The sequence below is a fragment of the Lissotriton vulgaris genome, chromosome 3_1 (assembly GCF_964263255.1).
Source record: "Lissotriton vulgaris chromosome 3_1, aLisVul1.2, whole genome shotgun sequence".
Classification (NCBI taxonomy): domain Eukaryota; kingdom Metazoa; phylum Chordata; class Amphibia; order Caudata; family Salamandridae; genus Lissotriton; species Lissotriton vulgaris.
In genome coordinates this window covers 364032275-364051638 of record NC_141689.1, presented here as the reverse complement: position 1 = coordinate 364051638, position 19364 = coordinate 364032275, and the positions used below count along the sequence as shown (strand labels likewise).

The following is a 19364-nucleotide window of genomic DNA, read 5'->3' as shown; positions in this document are numbered from 1 at the left end:
GTTTCAGCTCTGTATTGCCTCCTCTGGGCCCCACCCACTGTTATAGTCAGCTGAACTAACTATAACGGCAGAATTTCTCTAGTTTTGTACGAGTGAAATGTCCAACTAACTATAACGTCAATGAAACCTATGGTTTTTTCAGTGAATTTCTAAGGTTTTTTAAATTCTAATTTCTAACTATAACGGGCCTGAAACCTACATTTTTTAGGTGAATTTGTAAGGTTTTTTAAATGCTGATTTGTAAATTTAATATTTATACAATCTTTTATGTTTTTCTGATATTTTGTAACTGTAATATTCTAAAAATATTTCCTTTTATTTTTTTCATTTAAATTTAATTATGTAATCTCTTATGTCTTTTCAATTATATGTATTTTTTTTTAAATACGGGAGTCTTGTACCCATTGTGTACCTATCACGGTGGGTGCACGAATTCAAGCCACCATATTGGAAAAGTCGAGCAGGAGCCGCATTTGGTTTGCGACGGGTGCACGCTGCATGGCCCTGCGTAATGTCATATACCTATGGGATCGTGTCATGTGCATGATTAGTATGCGACGGGTGCACAGTGCATGGCCTGCGTAACTTCATATATGTATGGGTTTGCGCAATGTGCGCATTTCGTATGCAACGTGTGCGCGGTGCCAGGGCATTGGGAGTGCACTGGTTGCACGCTGGGTGCGACTCCCATGTGACTTTGAAGGAAACTATTTCTTTGGTTGACAAGGTTTTTCATTATAGAACTTAGAGGACCCCACCCTTTTTAGTCATTCCCTCTGCTGCATCAGAGGAGAGACACCTGCTATGTTTTTGGGGAGCAATAGTGATTTTTTTTTGGTGTTTACTTGAAAAACTTCAGCTATGGCTTCTTCTAATCCACCAATAGACCTTCCATCCGATGATGACGATTTGGGACCACCTCCAAAAAAAAGACCAGAGTCTATTGTTTGGAAATGTTTTACAACCCCAGAGGGGGAAAGAAAAGTCAATGTGAGGAAGGTGAGCTGCTCACTGTGTCCAAGAGTTCTGTCAAGAGGCAGCGAGATAAAGTACTTGTGTGGTACTTCCAGTATGTATAAGCATCTACAGACTATACATCTGAGACAACTTGCACAAGAACAACTGAGACTTGCTCAAGAGGCCACACCACGAACTGACCAGGGAGCTGATCCCAGTACTTTTGGAGGCTTAACCTCTGCATCTAGCGGTCCAGATATTCGGCAAGACTTTGCAACGCTCAAACAGCATTTTATAAAATGCAATGCAATTGTATGCTTTGGGGAGGAATCAGTTGACGCTGTATGTTCAGCAGCAAGAAATCATCACTGCTAAAATAAAATCAGTTGGAATGACATTTTAATTTCAAAAGTTTAAAGTTTTGTCTGTTTTTTTTTGTTTTTCAGAAAACACCAAAAAAATCTCAAAATTGTTTAAAAAACACAAAAAAATGTAAAACAAAAAAGAAGAAAAAAGGTTCTATTCAGAACTACCTTATTTAGTTAAAAAAGAGAAATACCTGCATGCATCTGGGTGATTGCTAGAATACATGTGTAGAGCATGATGGATTCTAAGAGTGCATGGGTAGTGACAGGGAGATGGCTGGACTGCATGAGTAATGCACAGGCAATTGTAGGTCTGCATGTGTTAGTGCCTGTGTTATTGTAGCAGTACATGGGTACTGACTGGATGATTACCCTACTGCAAGGAGAGTGCCTGGTGATTTTGTAAGTGCTTGGGTTTTGGCAGAGTGATTGGATAAGTACATGGTAAGGGGTGGGTGATTGGAGGAGTGCATGGGGTGTCACAATGTGATTGTTGGTCTGCATGGGTACTATCTGGGTAATTGGAGGACTGAATCAGTAGTATGTAGGTGGTTAGAGGACTGCATGGAAAGTGCACATGTGAGTGCAGCACAGCATGTCTTAGTACCTGGTCATTGCATGAGTACATGGGTAGTGACTGGATGATTGGAGTGCTGCAAGGACAGTGCATGGTGATTTTATAACTGCTTGGGTTTTGGCGGAGTAATGGGATAAGTATACGGTTCTGACAGGGTGATTAGAAGAGTGCTCACAGAGTGAAAAGGGGAATGCTGGAGTGCATAGGTACTGCTATGGGGATTGTAGCAGTGAATGTATTAGTGCCTAGGCCATTGCATGAAGAGTGCACAGGGAGTGACAGGGGGATTGCTGGACTGCATGGGTAGTGCTCTTGGGATTGTAGCACTGCATGAGTTAGTGCCTGGGCCATTGCATAAGTACATGGGTAGGACCTGGATGAATAGAGTGCTGCAAGAAGCATGCATGGTGAATTTGTAAGTGCTTGTGTTTGGCACAGTGATTAGATAAGGACATGGTACTGGCTGGATGATTGGAGGAGTGCACGGAAAGTGACTGTGTGATTTGCTGGACTGCATGGGTACTACCTTGGTAATTGCAGTAGTGAATCAGCACTGTGGAGGTGGTTAGAGGATTGAATGGATAGTGCACATCTGGTTGTAGCACTACATGTGTTAGTGCCAGGGTCATTGCATGAGTATATGGATAGTGACGTGATACTTAGAGTGTTGCAAGAAGAGTGCATGGTGAATTTATAAGTGCTTGGTTTTTGGCAGAATGATTGGATAAGGACATGGGACTGGCTGGGTAATTGCATGAGTGCATACGTAGAAACAGGGAGATTACTAAACTGTATAGGTAGCACTCAAAGAATTGCAGCAGTGCATGTGTTTGTGACTGGGTCATTGCATGACTACATGGATAGTGACTGGATGATTAAAGTACTGCAAGGAAAACACCTGAGTGAATTTAAAAGTGCTTCAGTATTGACAGAGGGAATGGATTAGTACATGGTAGTGGCTGTGTGACTTGAAGAGTGCATTGGGAGTGACAGGGTGATTCCTGGACTGCATGGATAGTACTTGAGGAATTTAATATGTTAATCAGCAGTGTCTAGGTCGTTGGAGAACTGTATGGATAGTGCAGAGGTGAATGTAGTAGTCCATGGATGTTGTGTTGGTTACTTAAAAAACTGTTCTCTTTAGAACTACCTTATTTGGTTAAAAAAGAGAAATAATTGCATGCTAACATTTGGGTGATTGTAGAGTACATGTGTTGAGCACGATTGATTCTAAGATTGGATAGTGACAAGGAGATGGCTGGACTGCATGAGTAATGCCCAGGTAATTGTAGGTCTGCATGTGTTATTGTAGGAGTATATGGGTACTGACTGTTTGATTACACTACTGCAAGGTGAATCAATGATGGTTTTATAAGTGCTTGGATTTGGCAGAATGATTGTTATGTTATGTTAAAGGTATTTGGTACCGCGCACATACACCAATTGGTTTCTTGGCGCTCAAAGACCAGTGGATGAGGGCACAAGGGGGTGGGTGCAGCTAGCCATGGGCAAGGCGGAACAGATATGTTTTCAGGGATTTGCGAAAGGTAGAATAATTGGGGCTGAGCCGGATGGAGAGAGGGAGGGAATTCCAAGTGGACGGGGCAAGAAAAGAGAAACAGGCGCAACAGGGAGCCAGTGTAGGGTTTTTAGCAACGGGGTGACATGTTGGTGTTTGGGCTGCTGAAAAATTAATCTGGCTGCCTGATTTTGCATCAGTTGGAGGCATTGGAGATGGTATGCCGGAATCCCCACGTATAGACAGTTGGCATAGTCTAAACGTGAGGTGACCAGGGCCATGATAACAAGGGTGAGAGCCTCTGGTGATAGGAACCTTCGGATCTTTCCGATTCTGCGGAGATGGTAAAAGCAGGCCGAGGTAACAGCGTTGATGTGCGGCCGCATCGAAAGGTCGCTAGAGATGGTAACACCAAGGCTCTTCACAGAGTTGACTGGGCAGGGAGGGGGACCAAGGGCAGGGGGCCAAAAATTGGGAGTCCAAGGATGTGGGTGCCCGCCAATCAGGACCAGCTCTGTCTTGCTCGGATTGAGCTTCAGCTGGCTGAAGTTCATCCACTCATAGATGGTAAGCATTGTAACAGAAGAATGACGAAGAGAGACAAGGAGGGGCTGCATATAAAGATTAAACAAGAGAGGGGACAAGGCAGAGCCCTGGGGAACACCACAGGAAAGTGAAATACGGGGAGCAGAAAAGGAAGACAGATGTACCGATTGGGAGCGTAGTTGGAGAAAGGACACAATCCAAGACAGGACCAGGCCAGAGATGCCAGCATTTCTGACACGGTCGACCAAGATGTCATGGTCGACCGTGTCAAAAGTGGCCGAGAGATCAAGTAACACTAGGGCCTGGGCCATGTTCTTGTCAGCCCCCTGTCTCAGCGTGTCCATAACCGCCACCACCACTGCCTCCGTAGAATGGAACGGTCTAAAACCTGCCTGTTGATCATCGAGGAAATGAGTTTCCTCGATGAAAGTACTCAGGCAGCGGGTGACGTAGGTTTCCAAGACCTTCCCCAAATAGGGGAGGAGGGAAATAGGTCGGTAGTTGCCCAGGACCGCAGGGTCAGAACCGGGTTTTTTTAAAATAGGTACCACCACAGCGCTTTTGAAAGCGGTGGGGACAGAGCCTGTGGAGAGTAAGCGATTTAGAAGGTCAAGGGGAGGGACGGGACAGGCCATAAAGGCATCTCTTAGGATTTGAGGAGGGCAACAGTCATTAGGGGAACCGGAGCCAACAGCCTGGAGTAATGAGTGAAAAGTATCCAGGGAGATAGGGGGGAATTCATGCAGGGAGTGAGGATTCGGAGAAGGGAGGGCGCTGGCCTGAGACATGGTAGTAGGGGGAATATTGTTTTTAATCATGGAAATTTTATCAGAAAAAAAAGCATTAAGGGAGTCACACAGAGCTTGCGAGGGTAGAGGCTGAGGTGTAACACGGTCAGGTAGGGAGAGTTCAGCTACAATTGAGAAAATTTCTTTTGTTTTGGATGCAGAATTAATAACTTTCTGAGAATAGTGGGAAGATTTGGCCAAAATAATAGATTTTTTTATAGGATTTTAGTAAATCAATATAAATAGATTTTAATAGAGGATCATAGTTACGCCTCCAGCGGCGCTCAGCCTGTCTAAGAAGGAGTTTGTCAGCCTTCAGTTGATCGGTAAACCAGCGCTGAGCGTCGTGAGGACGTTTAGATTTGATAATTTTAACGGGAGCGACCACATCACTGGCTAGAGACAGCCATTGGTCCAAGGTGGCTGCTTGAGAGTTCAAGTCAGGGAGGTCAAGGGGGGGTGTGGAAGTAAGGGTCGAATGAAAAAGGGAAATATCGGCGTGCTTCCAGTTACGTGCCGAAAAGTTGGAGGCTAGTGGGGGGCGGGTAGGAACTAATAGATTGGATAAGGGCATGGGAGTGGGTGGGTAATTGAAGGAGTGCATAGGTAGTAACACGGAAATTAGTAAACTGTATAAGTAGCAGTCAAAGGAATGTAGAAGTGCATGAATAAGTGCCTGGGTAATTGCATGAGTACATGGGTACTGACTGGATGATTAGAGTACTGCAATGTGAGTGCATGGTAAATTTATAAGTGCTTGGGTTTTGGCAGAGTGATTGGTAAAGGACGTGGGAGTGGCTGAGTAACTGAAAGAGTGCATTGGTACTAACAGGGAAATTAGTAAACTGTATAGGTAGCAGTGAAACTAATGTAGAAGGGCATGAATAAGTGCCTGGGTAATTGCATGAGTATATGGGTACTGACTGGATCATTAGAGTACAGCAATGTGAGTCCATGGTGAATGTATAAGTGCTTGGGTATTGTCGGACTGATTGGATTACTACATGGTACTGGCTGAGTGATTGGCGAAGTGCACAGGGAGTCACAGTGTGATTGCTGGACTGAATGGGTACTATCTGGGTAATTGGAGGATTGAATCAGTAGTGTGTAGGTGGTTAGAGGCTGCATAGATAGTGCACCTGTGATTGTAGCTCTGCATGTCTTAGTGCCTGGCTCATTGCATGAGTACATGGGTACTGACTGGATGATAAGAGTACTACAATGTGAGTGCGTGGATAGTGACTGAATACTTAGTGTCCTGTGAGTTGACAGCATGGTGCTTAGGTTTTGGCACAGTGATTAGATAAGGACAAGGTACTGGCTGGATGATTGGAGAATTGCACAGAGAGTGGCAGTGTGATTGCTGGACTGCATGGGTAGTACCTGGGTAATTGAAAGAGCGAATCAGTAGTGTGGAAGTGATTAGAGGACTGCATGGATAGTTCACATTTGATTGTAGTACTGCATGTGTTAATGTCTGAGCCATTGTACAAGTACATGGATAGTGATTGGATACTTTGAGTGCTACAAGTTGACAGTATGGTGAATTTATAAGTGTTTTGGTTTTGGCGCAGTGATTATATAAGGACATGCTACTGGCTGGATAATTGGAGGAGTGAACAGGGAGTGTCAGTGTGATGGCTGGATTGCATGGGTACTACCTGGGTAACTGGAGGAGTGTATCAATACTGTGTAGGTGGTTAGGGGACTACATGGATAGTGCACATTTGATTGTAGCACTGCATGTGTTAATGCCTGAGTCATTGAACATGTACATGGATAGTGACTGGATACTTACAGTGCTGGAAGTTGACAGCATGGTGAATATATACGTGTTTGGGTTTTGTTGCAGTGATTATATAAGGACATGGAACTGGCTGGCTAATTGGAGGAGTGGACAGAGAGTGACAGTGTGATTGCTGGACTGCATGGGTACTACCTGGGTAATTGGAGGAGTGAATCATTAGAATGGAGGTGGTTAGAGTACTGAATGGATAGTGCACATTTGATTGCACTTACTGACAACGTACTCATTAAAAGAGGCACTAGGCATGGTTGCCCCCTTGTCTCCCCTCCTATTTAATTTTTACATTGAACCTCTGGCTATCTTATTAAGAGGTGAAGAAGAGATCCAATCATTCAAATATTAGGGATGGGAGAAAAAGGTAGCATTATATGCTGACGACCTGATGATTTTTACTGGGAATCTAGCAACTTCACTTCCAATCATAGAGGATACCATAGCCCAGTTCGGAGCAGTATCAGGCTATCAGGTTAATCAAACCAAGACAGAAATTCTTGAGTGGAACACAGCCTCAGGAAACCCCCTTATCAAAGACAAAATCAAATATCTAGAAATTGAATACACAAAAGATCTAGATGTTATAACCAACCTGATCTTCTCTAGGATATACAAAGAAATAAGACAACTACTAAAGGCCAGATCAGGCTTACAGTTATCATTCCTAGGAAAATCTAACTTAATTAAAATGACCATTTTACCGCAATGCACATACTTATTTAACTCCATCCCTCTAAGTTTTAGTACGGAACAAATAAAAACACTTCAGGGAGAGCGATCTAATTTCATTTGGGCCGCTAAGGGTGTCGGAATCGGCTGGAAAAAACTTAGAAGAAACAAAGCACAAGGTGGAATCGCCAGCCCGGACATACTCGAATATTGTAGATCATTTTAGTTCAAGAACAGTAGGATTCTACTGACCAAATGGGATAACTTGCCCACTTACCTAAAGGCATCGTAGGCTCCAAAGAAGACCACTATTTATACAAATTTGGCCATCCGAAATTCTTCAAAAAAATAAAACTTAAGACGATAAAGGCCACAGCTAGATCTTGGCTGAAGACAAGAAGAATACTAAAAATACCGTATTTCAGCAAACATGCGCCAATCTGGGAATCACCAGGCACCCCTGAATGTTTAAAAGATGCACTATCGATCCCTTTAAGAAAGCACAGCATAAACCACTGGGGACAGCTCCTAGAAAACAACCGGATTGTGAAATGGGAAACTTTATACGAAGAAACTCAGGGGTCGATATCAAGATTCAAATTCTACCAACTAAACAGCTGGGCGAACACTTTAAAAGAAAAACTGCAAGGTGATGAGATCATTGAACAAAAACTCCTGAACCCAGCTACCTTCAAAAAAGAGGTTTCTTACTGGTACTGAGCCCTTATAAGAGCAGGGGAGGAAGAGTACAAAATGCCACAAGAAATTTGAGAGAAAGACATGTCCAGCATGGAACACTCAAACCTTTGGCTTTCTTTAAACACTATCATGGGCCCAGAAGTAAAATCCGCCCCCCTGAAGAAAAACCATCTATTCACGATCCACAGATCATACTGGTCCCCAAAAAGGCTTTCTAAAATGACCAGTAATGAATAAAAAAGAAAATGCCCGAAATGCAGAGAAGAAAGGGCAGATGATCTACATATGTTCCAGGGCTGCACAGCGCTTAACAACTACTGGGACCAGATCGGTAAGATCCTCTCTGACGTAGTAGAGCGTCATATAAAGGTAAGCACAAAAACTGTTATTTTTTGGATACTATGTAGTGAAACAGCCCTGTCTCTAACTAAGAATCAAGAGAATATTCTATTTATCTTGATTCTCCTGGCCAGAAGAGAGATTAGTATAAATTGGGTTAAACCATCCCCCCTATTAAACACACAGATTGGCTAAATTCCATCCTAAGGGTATATAAGCTTGAGACTCAAAAGAAACGCACGAAAAAAACAGATTCTGGAATTTGTGGGAAAGTTATAATTTGCGAAAATTCTGAGGATCCAATGATTAAGGCAAATGAAACAACGATTTCAACCCAACCACTTGACCATAGTAGTCATAATGACTAGCTCCCCCACTGCCGAAAATCGTGTGCCTTTTAGTTTGGACAAAATAATGGCCCCAATAAAAGGACAAGGCTAGAAAAAGTGTTTTTCAGGAGAATTTCGGGCCCCCCATTCCAAAACTCTGAATGAACATTGGGGCTTTTGACTCCTCCTTACCTTAAGATTATTTGCTCGATGAGGACTATAATAAAAAAAAACAAGTAAATGGATAGTGACTGGATACTCAGGGTGCTAAAAGTTGACAGCATGGTGAATTTATAATTGCTTGGGTTTTGGTGCAGTCATTAAATAAGGACATGGCTGGTTGATTAAAAGAGTCCTCAGGGAGTGATTGGAGGTTTGCTGGACTGCGTATGTAGTGCTTGGCAGATTTTACCACTACATGAGTTACTGCATGAGTCATTGTATGAATGCATGGGTAGTGCTTGGATACTAACTGGGTGATTGCAGAAAATAGAGTCAGACAATCATTTCTCATGTACTTATAAAATCACATACTCACTACCTTTGCACTCCTTTAATCAGTCAGGCACCTCTCAATAATTCAGTAAATTTACATACAGCTATATAAATACAATCTGAAAAAATACATGAGCCATTACATACTATCTAGTTAAGTAGATAACTACAACATACCACAAAGATTAAAATGTGTTTTTTTTCACTTTTGAGCTACATCTTAACCATTAAATCTAGCAATATGTAACATCATCCAACTATACCTCTCAACAGACTTAAGGAAGAAGCCTAATAAACAGCACCTTTTATGAGCATTTCTAAAACCCCACTTTTATTATACATCTTCATCGTTGTATATAAAATTATGTGGCATCATACATTTATATATTAGCTCAAATACAAAAAGAAGCGTAATTAACAACACCTTATTTCACTATTCTATCTTACAACATGTGGCATAATTTAACTTTACCTTCTGTACAAACTAATAACAGAAATGTAATTATTAACATCTTATGTGATCATCTTTCAAACAGCGCATTTGTGCTACATTCTACCAAGCTAGCTATAATAATGCAGTATCATTAGAATATACCTTTATAGAGAGAAGAATAAATCATGCCTAATAAACTACACATTATATGAACATCTTTGAAAGTACCCAATTTTAGTGCATGTTCAACAACTATCTAAAAATAAGAGGCATCATTCCGCTACACTTTTCAACAGACTTAAAAATATATATATGACTGTACAGACTGTTTTTAAACAAACTTCAAGTACAATAAAACATAATCCAATATACATCTCTACATTTAATATTATATTTAAAACAGCACAGTGTTACAATAATGTCAAATGTATTTTAAATAAACCCTAAAATATATAACTTAAATAAATCTGTTGAATGAAAAATCTCATACATTCAGACAGGATTTTCTTTTACACACAGTCAATAGAGATCACCAGACTCTCCAAGGTAACCAGTAATAGCAAGATTTCCCTCTATCTTTCCATGCAATTACACATAAACAAATGGGATTGCTTCCCAGAAATTTTCCAATTTAAATTGACATTTCCATTGGTCATAGATAATAACACTTTTCAACTTAGTTCTTCACCCCTTCTGCTTAATGCCAGTGCCATAGCAACAGCTTATGCAACATTCAACTTAACTGACAAGTCAAAAGTTCATCGCAAAATGTTGCAAATAACAACAGAAAGTGTGGTTGATTTTGCAAAACATGCCCTTATCCTTTCTGCTGTCCTTTTGAACATTGATTACTAACCAATAAGAAACATGCTTTATAAACAAAGTAAATTGCACCCTAATTTTGAATGTATACTCTTCTACAGCAAATCAAATCTCTACTTTCTTTAAAACAGAATGTTGTCCACCATTTTAGATATCTCTTAATTCTACCAACTGACTACCTCAGCTACAGACATCTTTTCATTAGCTACAAAGATGCCTTCAATATGCTTTCAGTGTGGATTATTGGGCACAATTATGTATTCTGATGCAAAAGGTATGCTGAACACAGAGGTATTGACAAAGACCTAGCTTTGCAAAATGTAGATATTAAATGGATTGGACAGAGAGGATTAAAGTGGCACCAATTGATGCTTTTGGTTAAAACCTTTTTGCATCTCCAACCACCTGACCTCATGATTGTGCACTGTAGTGGCAATGACCTAGGCACATTGAATGGGGTGGGTCTGGAAATGCTAATGAAGGACAACTTTGCAAAATTGATGTTGTTTTTCCCCCAAACTGCCTTTGTATACTCTAACATATGCCAAAGACTGAAATGGAAGTGGTCCAATCAATTTTGTCCACAGATTGAGAAAGCTAGAAAAAATTTCAATAAAGCTGTTTCTGCTTATCTCAGAGACCATATAATGGGTTTCATATAGATCAACAATACACATTTCCATATGGAGAGCATCTACAGGAGTGACGGCTTACACTTCACTAATGAAGGGAAAAGAGGGTTTCTCAACAACCTAAAGCTCTGCATCTGCACTTACATGTAGCTGCAAGAAACAATAATTAACACAAGGGCTCTTTTTAGAGCCACCCACTAACCCAATATATAACCTGGGTTTATATAAAAAAAAATCTGAATTATCGCGATTACACCAGGGAGCTGCGTTGAGTGCCACTTACCCCTTCGCGTTCACATCAGGGAGCCATGCTGGTAGCCGCCTATCCCTCACGTTCACACCAGGGTGCCGCGCTGGGAGCCAAGAACCCCTTCGCGTTCACAACAGGGGGCCGCACTGAGCGCCACACTAGTGTCACTAGTCACAACTCCAATCATTTTTTCTTTAAAACTGTCTGCTTTCATCAATTTACATTTGCCCCATGGACCGCATCCCCCGGGGCCTCTCCTGTCTGGTGAAGACCGTGGGGGAAGCCCCAATGCCCTCATGGTCCTGCCAGCTTCCCACCTCCTGCAGGAGCCGGCATTGCTTTTCCACACGGGGAGCTGTTGACATGCAGCTCCCTGTGTGGAAAAGCAATCTGCTTTGGATTTTGGAAGAGAGAGCATGTTTCCCTTCACTCGCTTCCAAAATCCAAAGCAAGTTTGCTATGACAGGGCAGGAGCCGCACGGCTCCCGCCCTGCAATAGCAAACAGCGGTGTTCCGGGGGTGGGCACCCTGGGTCACTGATGGAGATGGGCCTGGGGGGTGGCGGTCCCCAGGGCCATCAAGGGCTCCTAGAGGGGGGCCACGCGGCCCCCCTCCCCATGAGTGCAAAGCCACAGGGAGGTGGTGGGGCCTTAGGGTCTGTAACGGACCTCCACATTTCCATGATGAGTGCCCTGGGGAGGTGGTGGTCCCTGGGGAATGTGGGTGGGCTCGAGCCACCCACATAGGTTTAATATATATTTTTTTAAGAAGCCCCATGGGTGGTGGTCCCCGGGGCTGTGGGGGCCGTGTGCCCCCATGAATATTTGAGAAAAGCCCCAGGGGGTGGCGGTCCCCGGGGCTGTCCCCGGGGCTGCAGGAGGGCTGTGTGCCCTCCCTCATATTATGAACATAGCCCGGGGAGGTGCCAGTCCCCATGGCTGCGGGGGCCCCCGTAGGCCCCCGCTAATAATTTTTGGCAATGCCCCCGGGACCTGGCCCACTCCGGGGCCTCAATTTAATGAAGCTCGGGAGCCCGCGCATCATTTTAAAAAAAATTGTTTTAAAAACAAATGCTTTTTTGGGACCTGGGGCTGCTTGTGGGACCCCCCTGAGCAGGCCTAGGGGGGTCAGGGTGTTTCTACCCTGCCCCCCTTTCTTGTTTTTCAACTTTGTTTTACTGTTTTCTTGTGACTCCGTTCTACTGAGTCACAAGATGGCTGCCAACACTTCCTGGTTTGGAGTGCTGGCAGCCAATCACAGTGAAGCTTGTGCACAGGAGGGGTCGTGACTCCACTGCATCCTTATATATCTAAACTTTTTCTTTAAAAAATTTCTCAGGAACTACTGAACGGATTTGCACCATTTAAAAAAATAACTCTTTCTGAACCAAGGAATACCTTTTTGCTAAATTTTGTGTATTTCCGTTCAGCAGTTCATGTTGCAGCAGTGTCTAAAGTTTCCTATGGAAAATTACATGGGGAACACACTTTTTAGGGACACACTTTTTTCTCAGCCCCTGCTTGTCGGGAGCGGGCCACTAGTTTTGAAAAATTTGCGAAGATTCGTCAACCGGCGCCAAAGTCATTGGGAAAACAAAACACGCTTTTCTGATGGAAGCTAGGTCCTAAGTATAACTACCACTGCAACCAAGGGCTTAACTTAAGATACTTCAAACAATTCTGGTTTAACTTAATGTTAGGATGGCTCTCTAGTGAGAGGTCTCATCTAACCCTTCTTTTTTTTTATGTTTTCAGGTCTGGCCAATATAAACATTTATGTCTCTGACCCTAGACTTCATGCCCATGCGAAGAAATGGTGAACGATGTGTCTATATGAGAGTAGGAGTAGTATGTGTCTAGATGAGTGCAGCGTAAACTGTGTACCTGTATGAGTACCAGGTGAGTGGTGAGCCTGTGTAAGAGTATGTTGAGCTGAGCTGTGTGCCCTTGTAAGTGCGGAGTGAAGCACTTTAAAGCCAATCCTATTGGAATTGAGAATGCTTGTTTTAGTTCAAGTTAAATATAATTGTGTTTGCTACTACTATATCACTTGGGTAAACATATCTAAGCCAAGCAGCCCAGTCACTTCTCTGTGTGAAGAAGACGGAATAAAAATATTAGCTAACATAACATGTAATGGAAATATTCAGGTGTTATGTTCTTTTGAGGCCTCTTGGTCAACCTAATCTGTACCCATTACCAAATTATAATGGCATCTGAGGAATCAGAAAACTTGTATTTTGCTAGTTGTGGCATTCCTGGTAGTGTGCCTTTGTAACATAACATATTTGGGGGGCCCAACAAAGAACCCCTTGATAGATGCATTAGACCACTGAGCCACCAGACCATGTTCGTATAGCTCAGTCTCTTGGTCAACCTACGCATATTTTCTGTTGCTGTCAAATTCTCCTTTTTTTTTCGAGACCAACAGAAGAATGACGATTTTTCCTGAAAGAAATTTCTATATTGCTCCTTGAATATTTTGAGTTTAGGAGATACATATTTATGTGTTAGCTAATGGAATTCTCTGGTTGGATTGTTAAAAATGTAAAAAGAGGAAATATTTTTATATCTGCAATGCACCATCATAAAAGTTATTTATAATGTGATTGTGTGGTTCATGCAGTGCTCATTCTGATAAGTAGAGGTGTTTAAGTCACATATATTACAATTGCTTATAATACCCATAATCAGTGACAGAGCAGGAAGAACTCTTTAATTGTTAGGCCATTCATGGCCATGGCTCCCACTGCTCTCCTCAGTCAATCCATAGCATTGCTGGACTCATCTGCTACATTTTTACAATGCAGAACCTACTGCAATGTTTCTTACTAACCTACCTTGGAATTTGTCCTGTATGAAATACTGATTCTAAAGGATCCAATTTATCCCAGGGGTCTCCAACATTTTCTGTAGTGAGAGCTACTTCTCATCAGTGAAATTCATTGTGGGTTACCGCAGGCTAAACAATGTGTGCACTGTTACAAGACACCCCCACGTTCAGCCTAATTGATTTTAAGCCTAATGTCCATCCATAGAGCCAGATACTATGGTTTGAACATAATACTATGACTAAGGCCACTAAGGAATGTCATGTATGTCAGTGAAAGTGCTGTCTATGGGGATGTATGAACATGTGTGCTTATGAATGGGGTATATTTGTATAGGTGCCTGAGAGCCTGTGTTGTATGTACTTGCTGCACAGGACATAACTTTCACCACACATGGGAACCTTACATGTATACCACAAAATACAATATATGTTTTTTTAATGGGAGAATTTTAAAGTGTAGTTAAATAATCTGCAAATAAGTTCATCATATGGAACATATGTCTGCCCTTGACATTTTTCTCATTTAAAACAAATGGCTATATTGTTCCGTTATGCCTATGGCACAGTGTCTACTGGCCACTGTGAGTAAGGGACCTGCTGTTTGTAAATGCCTCACTTTAAAATGTGTGAACATTGAAATGAAGAGTTAACTTAATTGTTATGGTAACTTTCCATTTCAATTTTCTTCAGTTTAAAAGCATTCAAAACATTATTTTGCTCACAGCTCCAAAATTGAGTTGACAGGGACTTTGATTTAAGAGTTAAATAGCTCTGTGTTTCAGTTGTTCACCTCTGTGACCTAGCCACAGCCTGGGAATTATATTTGACCATGCACTGCTCATTATCAGGCCCTGCTATCTGCAGACTAATGATAATAATGTAAAATAAACACAGCCTTCCTTTAACTATTACATTGTGCATATTTAAAAAGGAACTCAAGGCTGTGAGCTACTCAGAAGGTGTCTGGGAGCTACTGGGAGCTCGCAGTCAACTGGCAGGAGACACGTGGTATGTCCCATGACAAAATTTCCATTGTTCCAATTTTTGCCTTGAGGGATAACCAAAGAAATCAGTGTTTGTGTATTGATTTCTGTGGGATTTTTCACTTGATTACAATAACTTTTTTGCTGGATGTTACCCTATAGATTTTAACTGTAGAAATGTGTTCTGTATAAGTGGCGGTGCAAGTCTTTAATTCCTGAACCGGGGGGAAACACCATATCCAACTGAATCAAAATGTCTCCATATTTGTGAAGAGGGTCTATGAGCACACAATTGTAAGTGGCCTGATATGACAATTTCAGGATATGTTATATGTGTGTAATTTAATACCAGATGTTTTTCTTCTTGTTCTTTTATCTAGGATTCCAACTTCATCAGGGTCCACAAAGTGATCTCAGTTTCAAATTTTACATTGAAACAAAATGAACTTTGGATTTCTGATGTCTTTTTAAAATCCCTACAACATTTGCCTTTGGAGTACAATTATGCTTTGTACAGCAGAATATTTGAAGACTTTGGGACTCACTATTTTACTTCTGGGTCAATGGGCGGAACCTATGATCTTCTGTATCAGTACAGCGCTGAAGAACTGAAAAGCTCAGGTACTCCACTTTTAGCATACTGCATTGGAAATTAAGCTGATTTTTGTCTTCTAAATGCCTTCTAAAAATACATGGGTTGCCAATGCATATGAGCAATTTAGGGTCTGGTTTAGAGTTTGGTGGACTGGGTTGGAGAACAATACCTTCATCATCCTGAGGGTTCTCCACCACCAAAATTTAGAGTCATGGCAGTTCCTGCGAATGTAGGAATCTTTTGTGGACAGTTATAACCGCCATGACAACCGTTCGGCAGACTTTTCGTTTTTCAAAACCAAACTCCCATAGTTGCAGTTTGTTTTGGCCTACCAAACTCTGGTACATTTCTCCCAGGCTGTTGGGGTTTTTTGTTTTTTCCTGTCTTTCACCGCTAGGTTTTTCCTAGTGGTGATGGACATGGGGAAAAGGCATTACACCATCCACCCTAAATAGGGCAGATGTTGTAATATTCTTCTTTTGACGTTACATACTCTGGGGTACTCTTCCAACAAAATATTCACATTCTGTCCCTCTCTAAATGAGGCAGTTTGACCGAAGGTTTGCCCACCAAACTCTAAATCAGGCCCTTACATTTCTTTGTTTTCTAAGAGGAGGGTTGTAGTATCTAATAATAAGTGATTTATAAAAGTAATTTGAAAGCATTTGTATTCATATGGCAAATGCTTTGATATATGCTAAGGTCAGAACTTTTCTGAAAATATATATAATTGCTTATATGACAATAGAATCAAAGTATACATTCACTAAGTAAAATACCAGAAACAAATGTTTATAGTTTATATGTAAGGTGAATTTTCTTTAAAGCAACAGATCCTGTGTGAGATAAAGAACCTCCAGCTATTTTGTTGTATTGATATTGCAAGATAAAGTGGTAGTCCATGCTGGGATAAGGAACAAGGCCTAAGCTATGTGTCCATTTAAGGGCAATAGACTTCAATATCAGTTTTTTACCTATATTTGTATTATGTTATTCTTTATAATGCATGGGACTGGACAGTGAGGAGTAGGTAGATTTTACACTGTTGTTGAAATTGACCAAGATGGATCAGAATACATATAGTACTTGAAAATGTAGGACTCCTGATTTACAAAGGAAGTCGAAGAATGGTGTGCAGAGAGCTCCTCCTTTGCCTGGATGTAAATGTTTGACTTTCTAGAATTCACAAACATTCTCAGGAGTATACCTGGAAAGCCCCGCCCGGTGCAGTTTTCCAGGAGTATTTCTGGCAAGGCCAAGTGACAATCCCTGTGGGGTCCTGTTCCCAATTTGCGGAACTCTACATAGCTGGAAATAGGATCCCCTGTGCAAATGCATTTTACTGTATTTTTTTTTCACAGGGATTTTTCCCTGTGTAGAAAATCATTCCCTAGACCCCCAGAAAATCTGGGGAAATTAATTTCCTTTCCCGCCCTAGAAAGTGATTTACACCAGACCTTGGCTGGATTAAACATTCTACTGTTTCTAGACTGGAAAATGTCAGTTTGGAATGCCCACAACTATACTGAAAGACCTTCTCTAGCTCCCGATCAACAAAATAAATTTCCTTCAAGCTCCTCATGCTTGTATACAAAGCACTCCACAAAACAGGACCAGCATACCTCAACCACTGCCTCTCCTTCTACACACCCACCAGACATCTCCTCTCCACTCCACTGTCCCTATCACTATCCCACAAATCCATAGGACCTCGGCCGGAGGAAGGTACTTCTCCTATCTCGCTGCGAAGACCTGAAACTCTCTTCCGCTACATCTCAGGCAATCACCTTCACTCCCTCAATTTAGGAAGGACCTCAAGATCTGGCTCTTTGAATGAATTGCAGAAACCCTCCTTACTCAGCCACTTGAGACCCGAATGGGTGATTAGCCCCGCTCTAAAAGAACCGTGATTGATGGATTGATACATGTTTGTGACTGCTCTCAAACATTCAAGGCTAAGTTCTATTTGGAAGGCCCATTTTCCAATACTTTATTGGGATTCACGAGTGCAGAGACCGCCACACTATTGGTAGCAATGTCTGCTCAAATAAATAGGATTCGACTGTCAGGAATCCCTCTGTGAATTCCTGGCAGTCATAAAGCAGGTGTAAACTTGCATTTTGGCCACAGTTACTTTTGTGAATATGACCCAATATATTTAGATCTGTAATGATTTGTCTCATAGATGGCTGTTTACCATGGGATTTCATATTTATTTATAAGTCGATAGCTAGCTATTTTGCTTCATTTAATTTGTTGCTGAGTTCCGCGCTATTTATGTGACAGTAAACATTAATGTTCACATTTTGCGTACAGTAAACAAAATGGACAACTTGACACAAGTTACCAAAGTGAAAAATATCACTAGTTTATGTAGGTTCAACCCAAGTGCCTTTCATTAGGTTGGTTTTATCTGTATTTTTGGTTTATATATATTTGTTGATTTTGTAGTATTTGTGTTTACAACAGCACACATTAAAACTGAAAGTCGTGACACATAAGCCCTCAAAACATAATACATGGTATGCTCATGCCCAATGATATATTTCACTTTTATAAATATTAGTCACTCACACATGCAGTAAACTAACGCAAACATACCTGCACAAACCTGGAATTTTATGTTCATGTAATATTACCGGTCTGTTCCGAAAAAGTCTTCGAAACTGGTACTCGACCTGCCCTACTACTCTTTCTTTGCTTTGAATTATTTGGGTGTAGTAAACTTTTTAGAAGCCTTGTTGGGGAGTGCGTTTTTTATTGTATTGCAGCTGAAATCTCACTTCTCCTGAGGTTGGGGTCCAATATTACATCCACTTCATTTTCGTGCAAGATATTTTAATTATTATGAGAGTGAAAGACTAACTGTTTACATGGGTAGAAGTGTAAATTGGACCTATTGGGATATAGCGATATAATTGATGTATATATTGTATTTTGTTAATTGCTATTTTTGTCATTGTTATTTTGTTTTTTTAAACTAAATATCTGTAATTTGTTTCACATGTTCCGTTGATCACCACTTTAGTCTCTTATTTATCCTCGAGGTTCAACTGTTTTACTATGGTTTATTCAAGTTTACCTTTATTGTGAAACTTACGTGCAAGGTGAGTTATTACCATGTACTGCAATAGCTCAATGCAAAGTGAGTTATTAGCCTATACCGCAATATCAAATAAAAAGGATAGTCATGCACTTTGAAACTGGTTCTAACTTCGAAGTTATCTATTGCTCCAAAACACAGTACAGCCGCTCTGTTTAAATTACATATGTGTTTTGAAATCTGCTCATTATGCAAGCTGGATTACTTTGGGCCCCCAGGAGGACAGGGAAGCGCGATTTCTAATGTATCTACCCATCTTATGCTGACGACTTAGGTGCACATGTCAATGACCTGAGCAAAACTGTGCTCACTGGTGCTTCAAAAAATATTATAAAGTGCTTATCCTTTTAGAAAGTAAGAATTAATGGACCCGATTTCTAAAGCCATTTATGCATGCAATCTGATTAACAAGCAGAAATGGCTGAATACAAAGGGCCCCATTACGATGACGGGCGGATCGCCACCGCCGGGTGGTGGTGGCGATCAGCCCGCAATAAGTCCATGGTTATCCCCCCACCATATTAGTATGGCGGGGGGCACTGCGGCGGACGGAAAGACCGTCCGCCGCTTTTCCGCTCCGTCAAAATCTCGACCGGGCAGAAAAGGAACACAATATGGCAGTATTTGCTA

General features: G+C 41.5%; 1 protein-coding gene across 2 annotated transcripts in view; it reads left to right on the top strand.

The window, feature by feature from the left end:
• Positions 1-19364, top strand: part of LOC147726460 (complement component C6-like) — a 1142533-nt gene that overhangs the window by 477854 nt on the left and 645315 nt on the right. For both annotated transcript variants that reach the window (XM_086960582.1, XM_086960583.1), the window contains exon 8: positions 15417-15657. In XM_086960582.1, coding sequence (XP_086816708.1) covers positions 15417-15657 — 241 coding nt within the window. The remainder of the gene's footprint in view (positions 1-15416; positions 15658-19364) is intronic.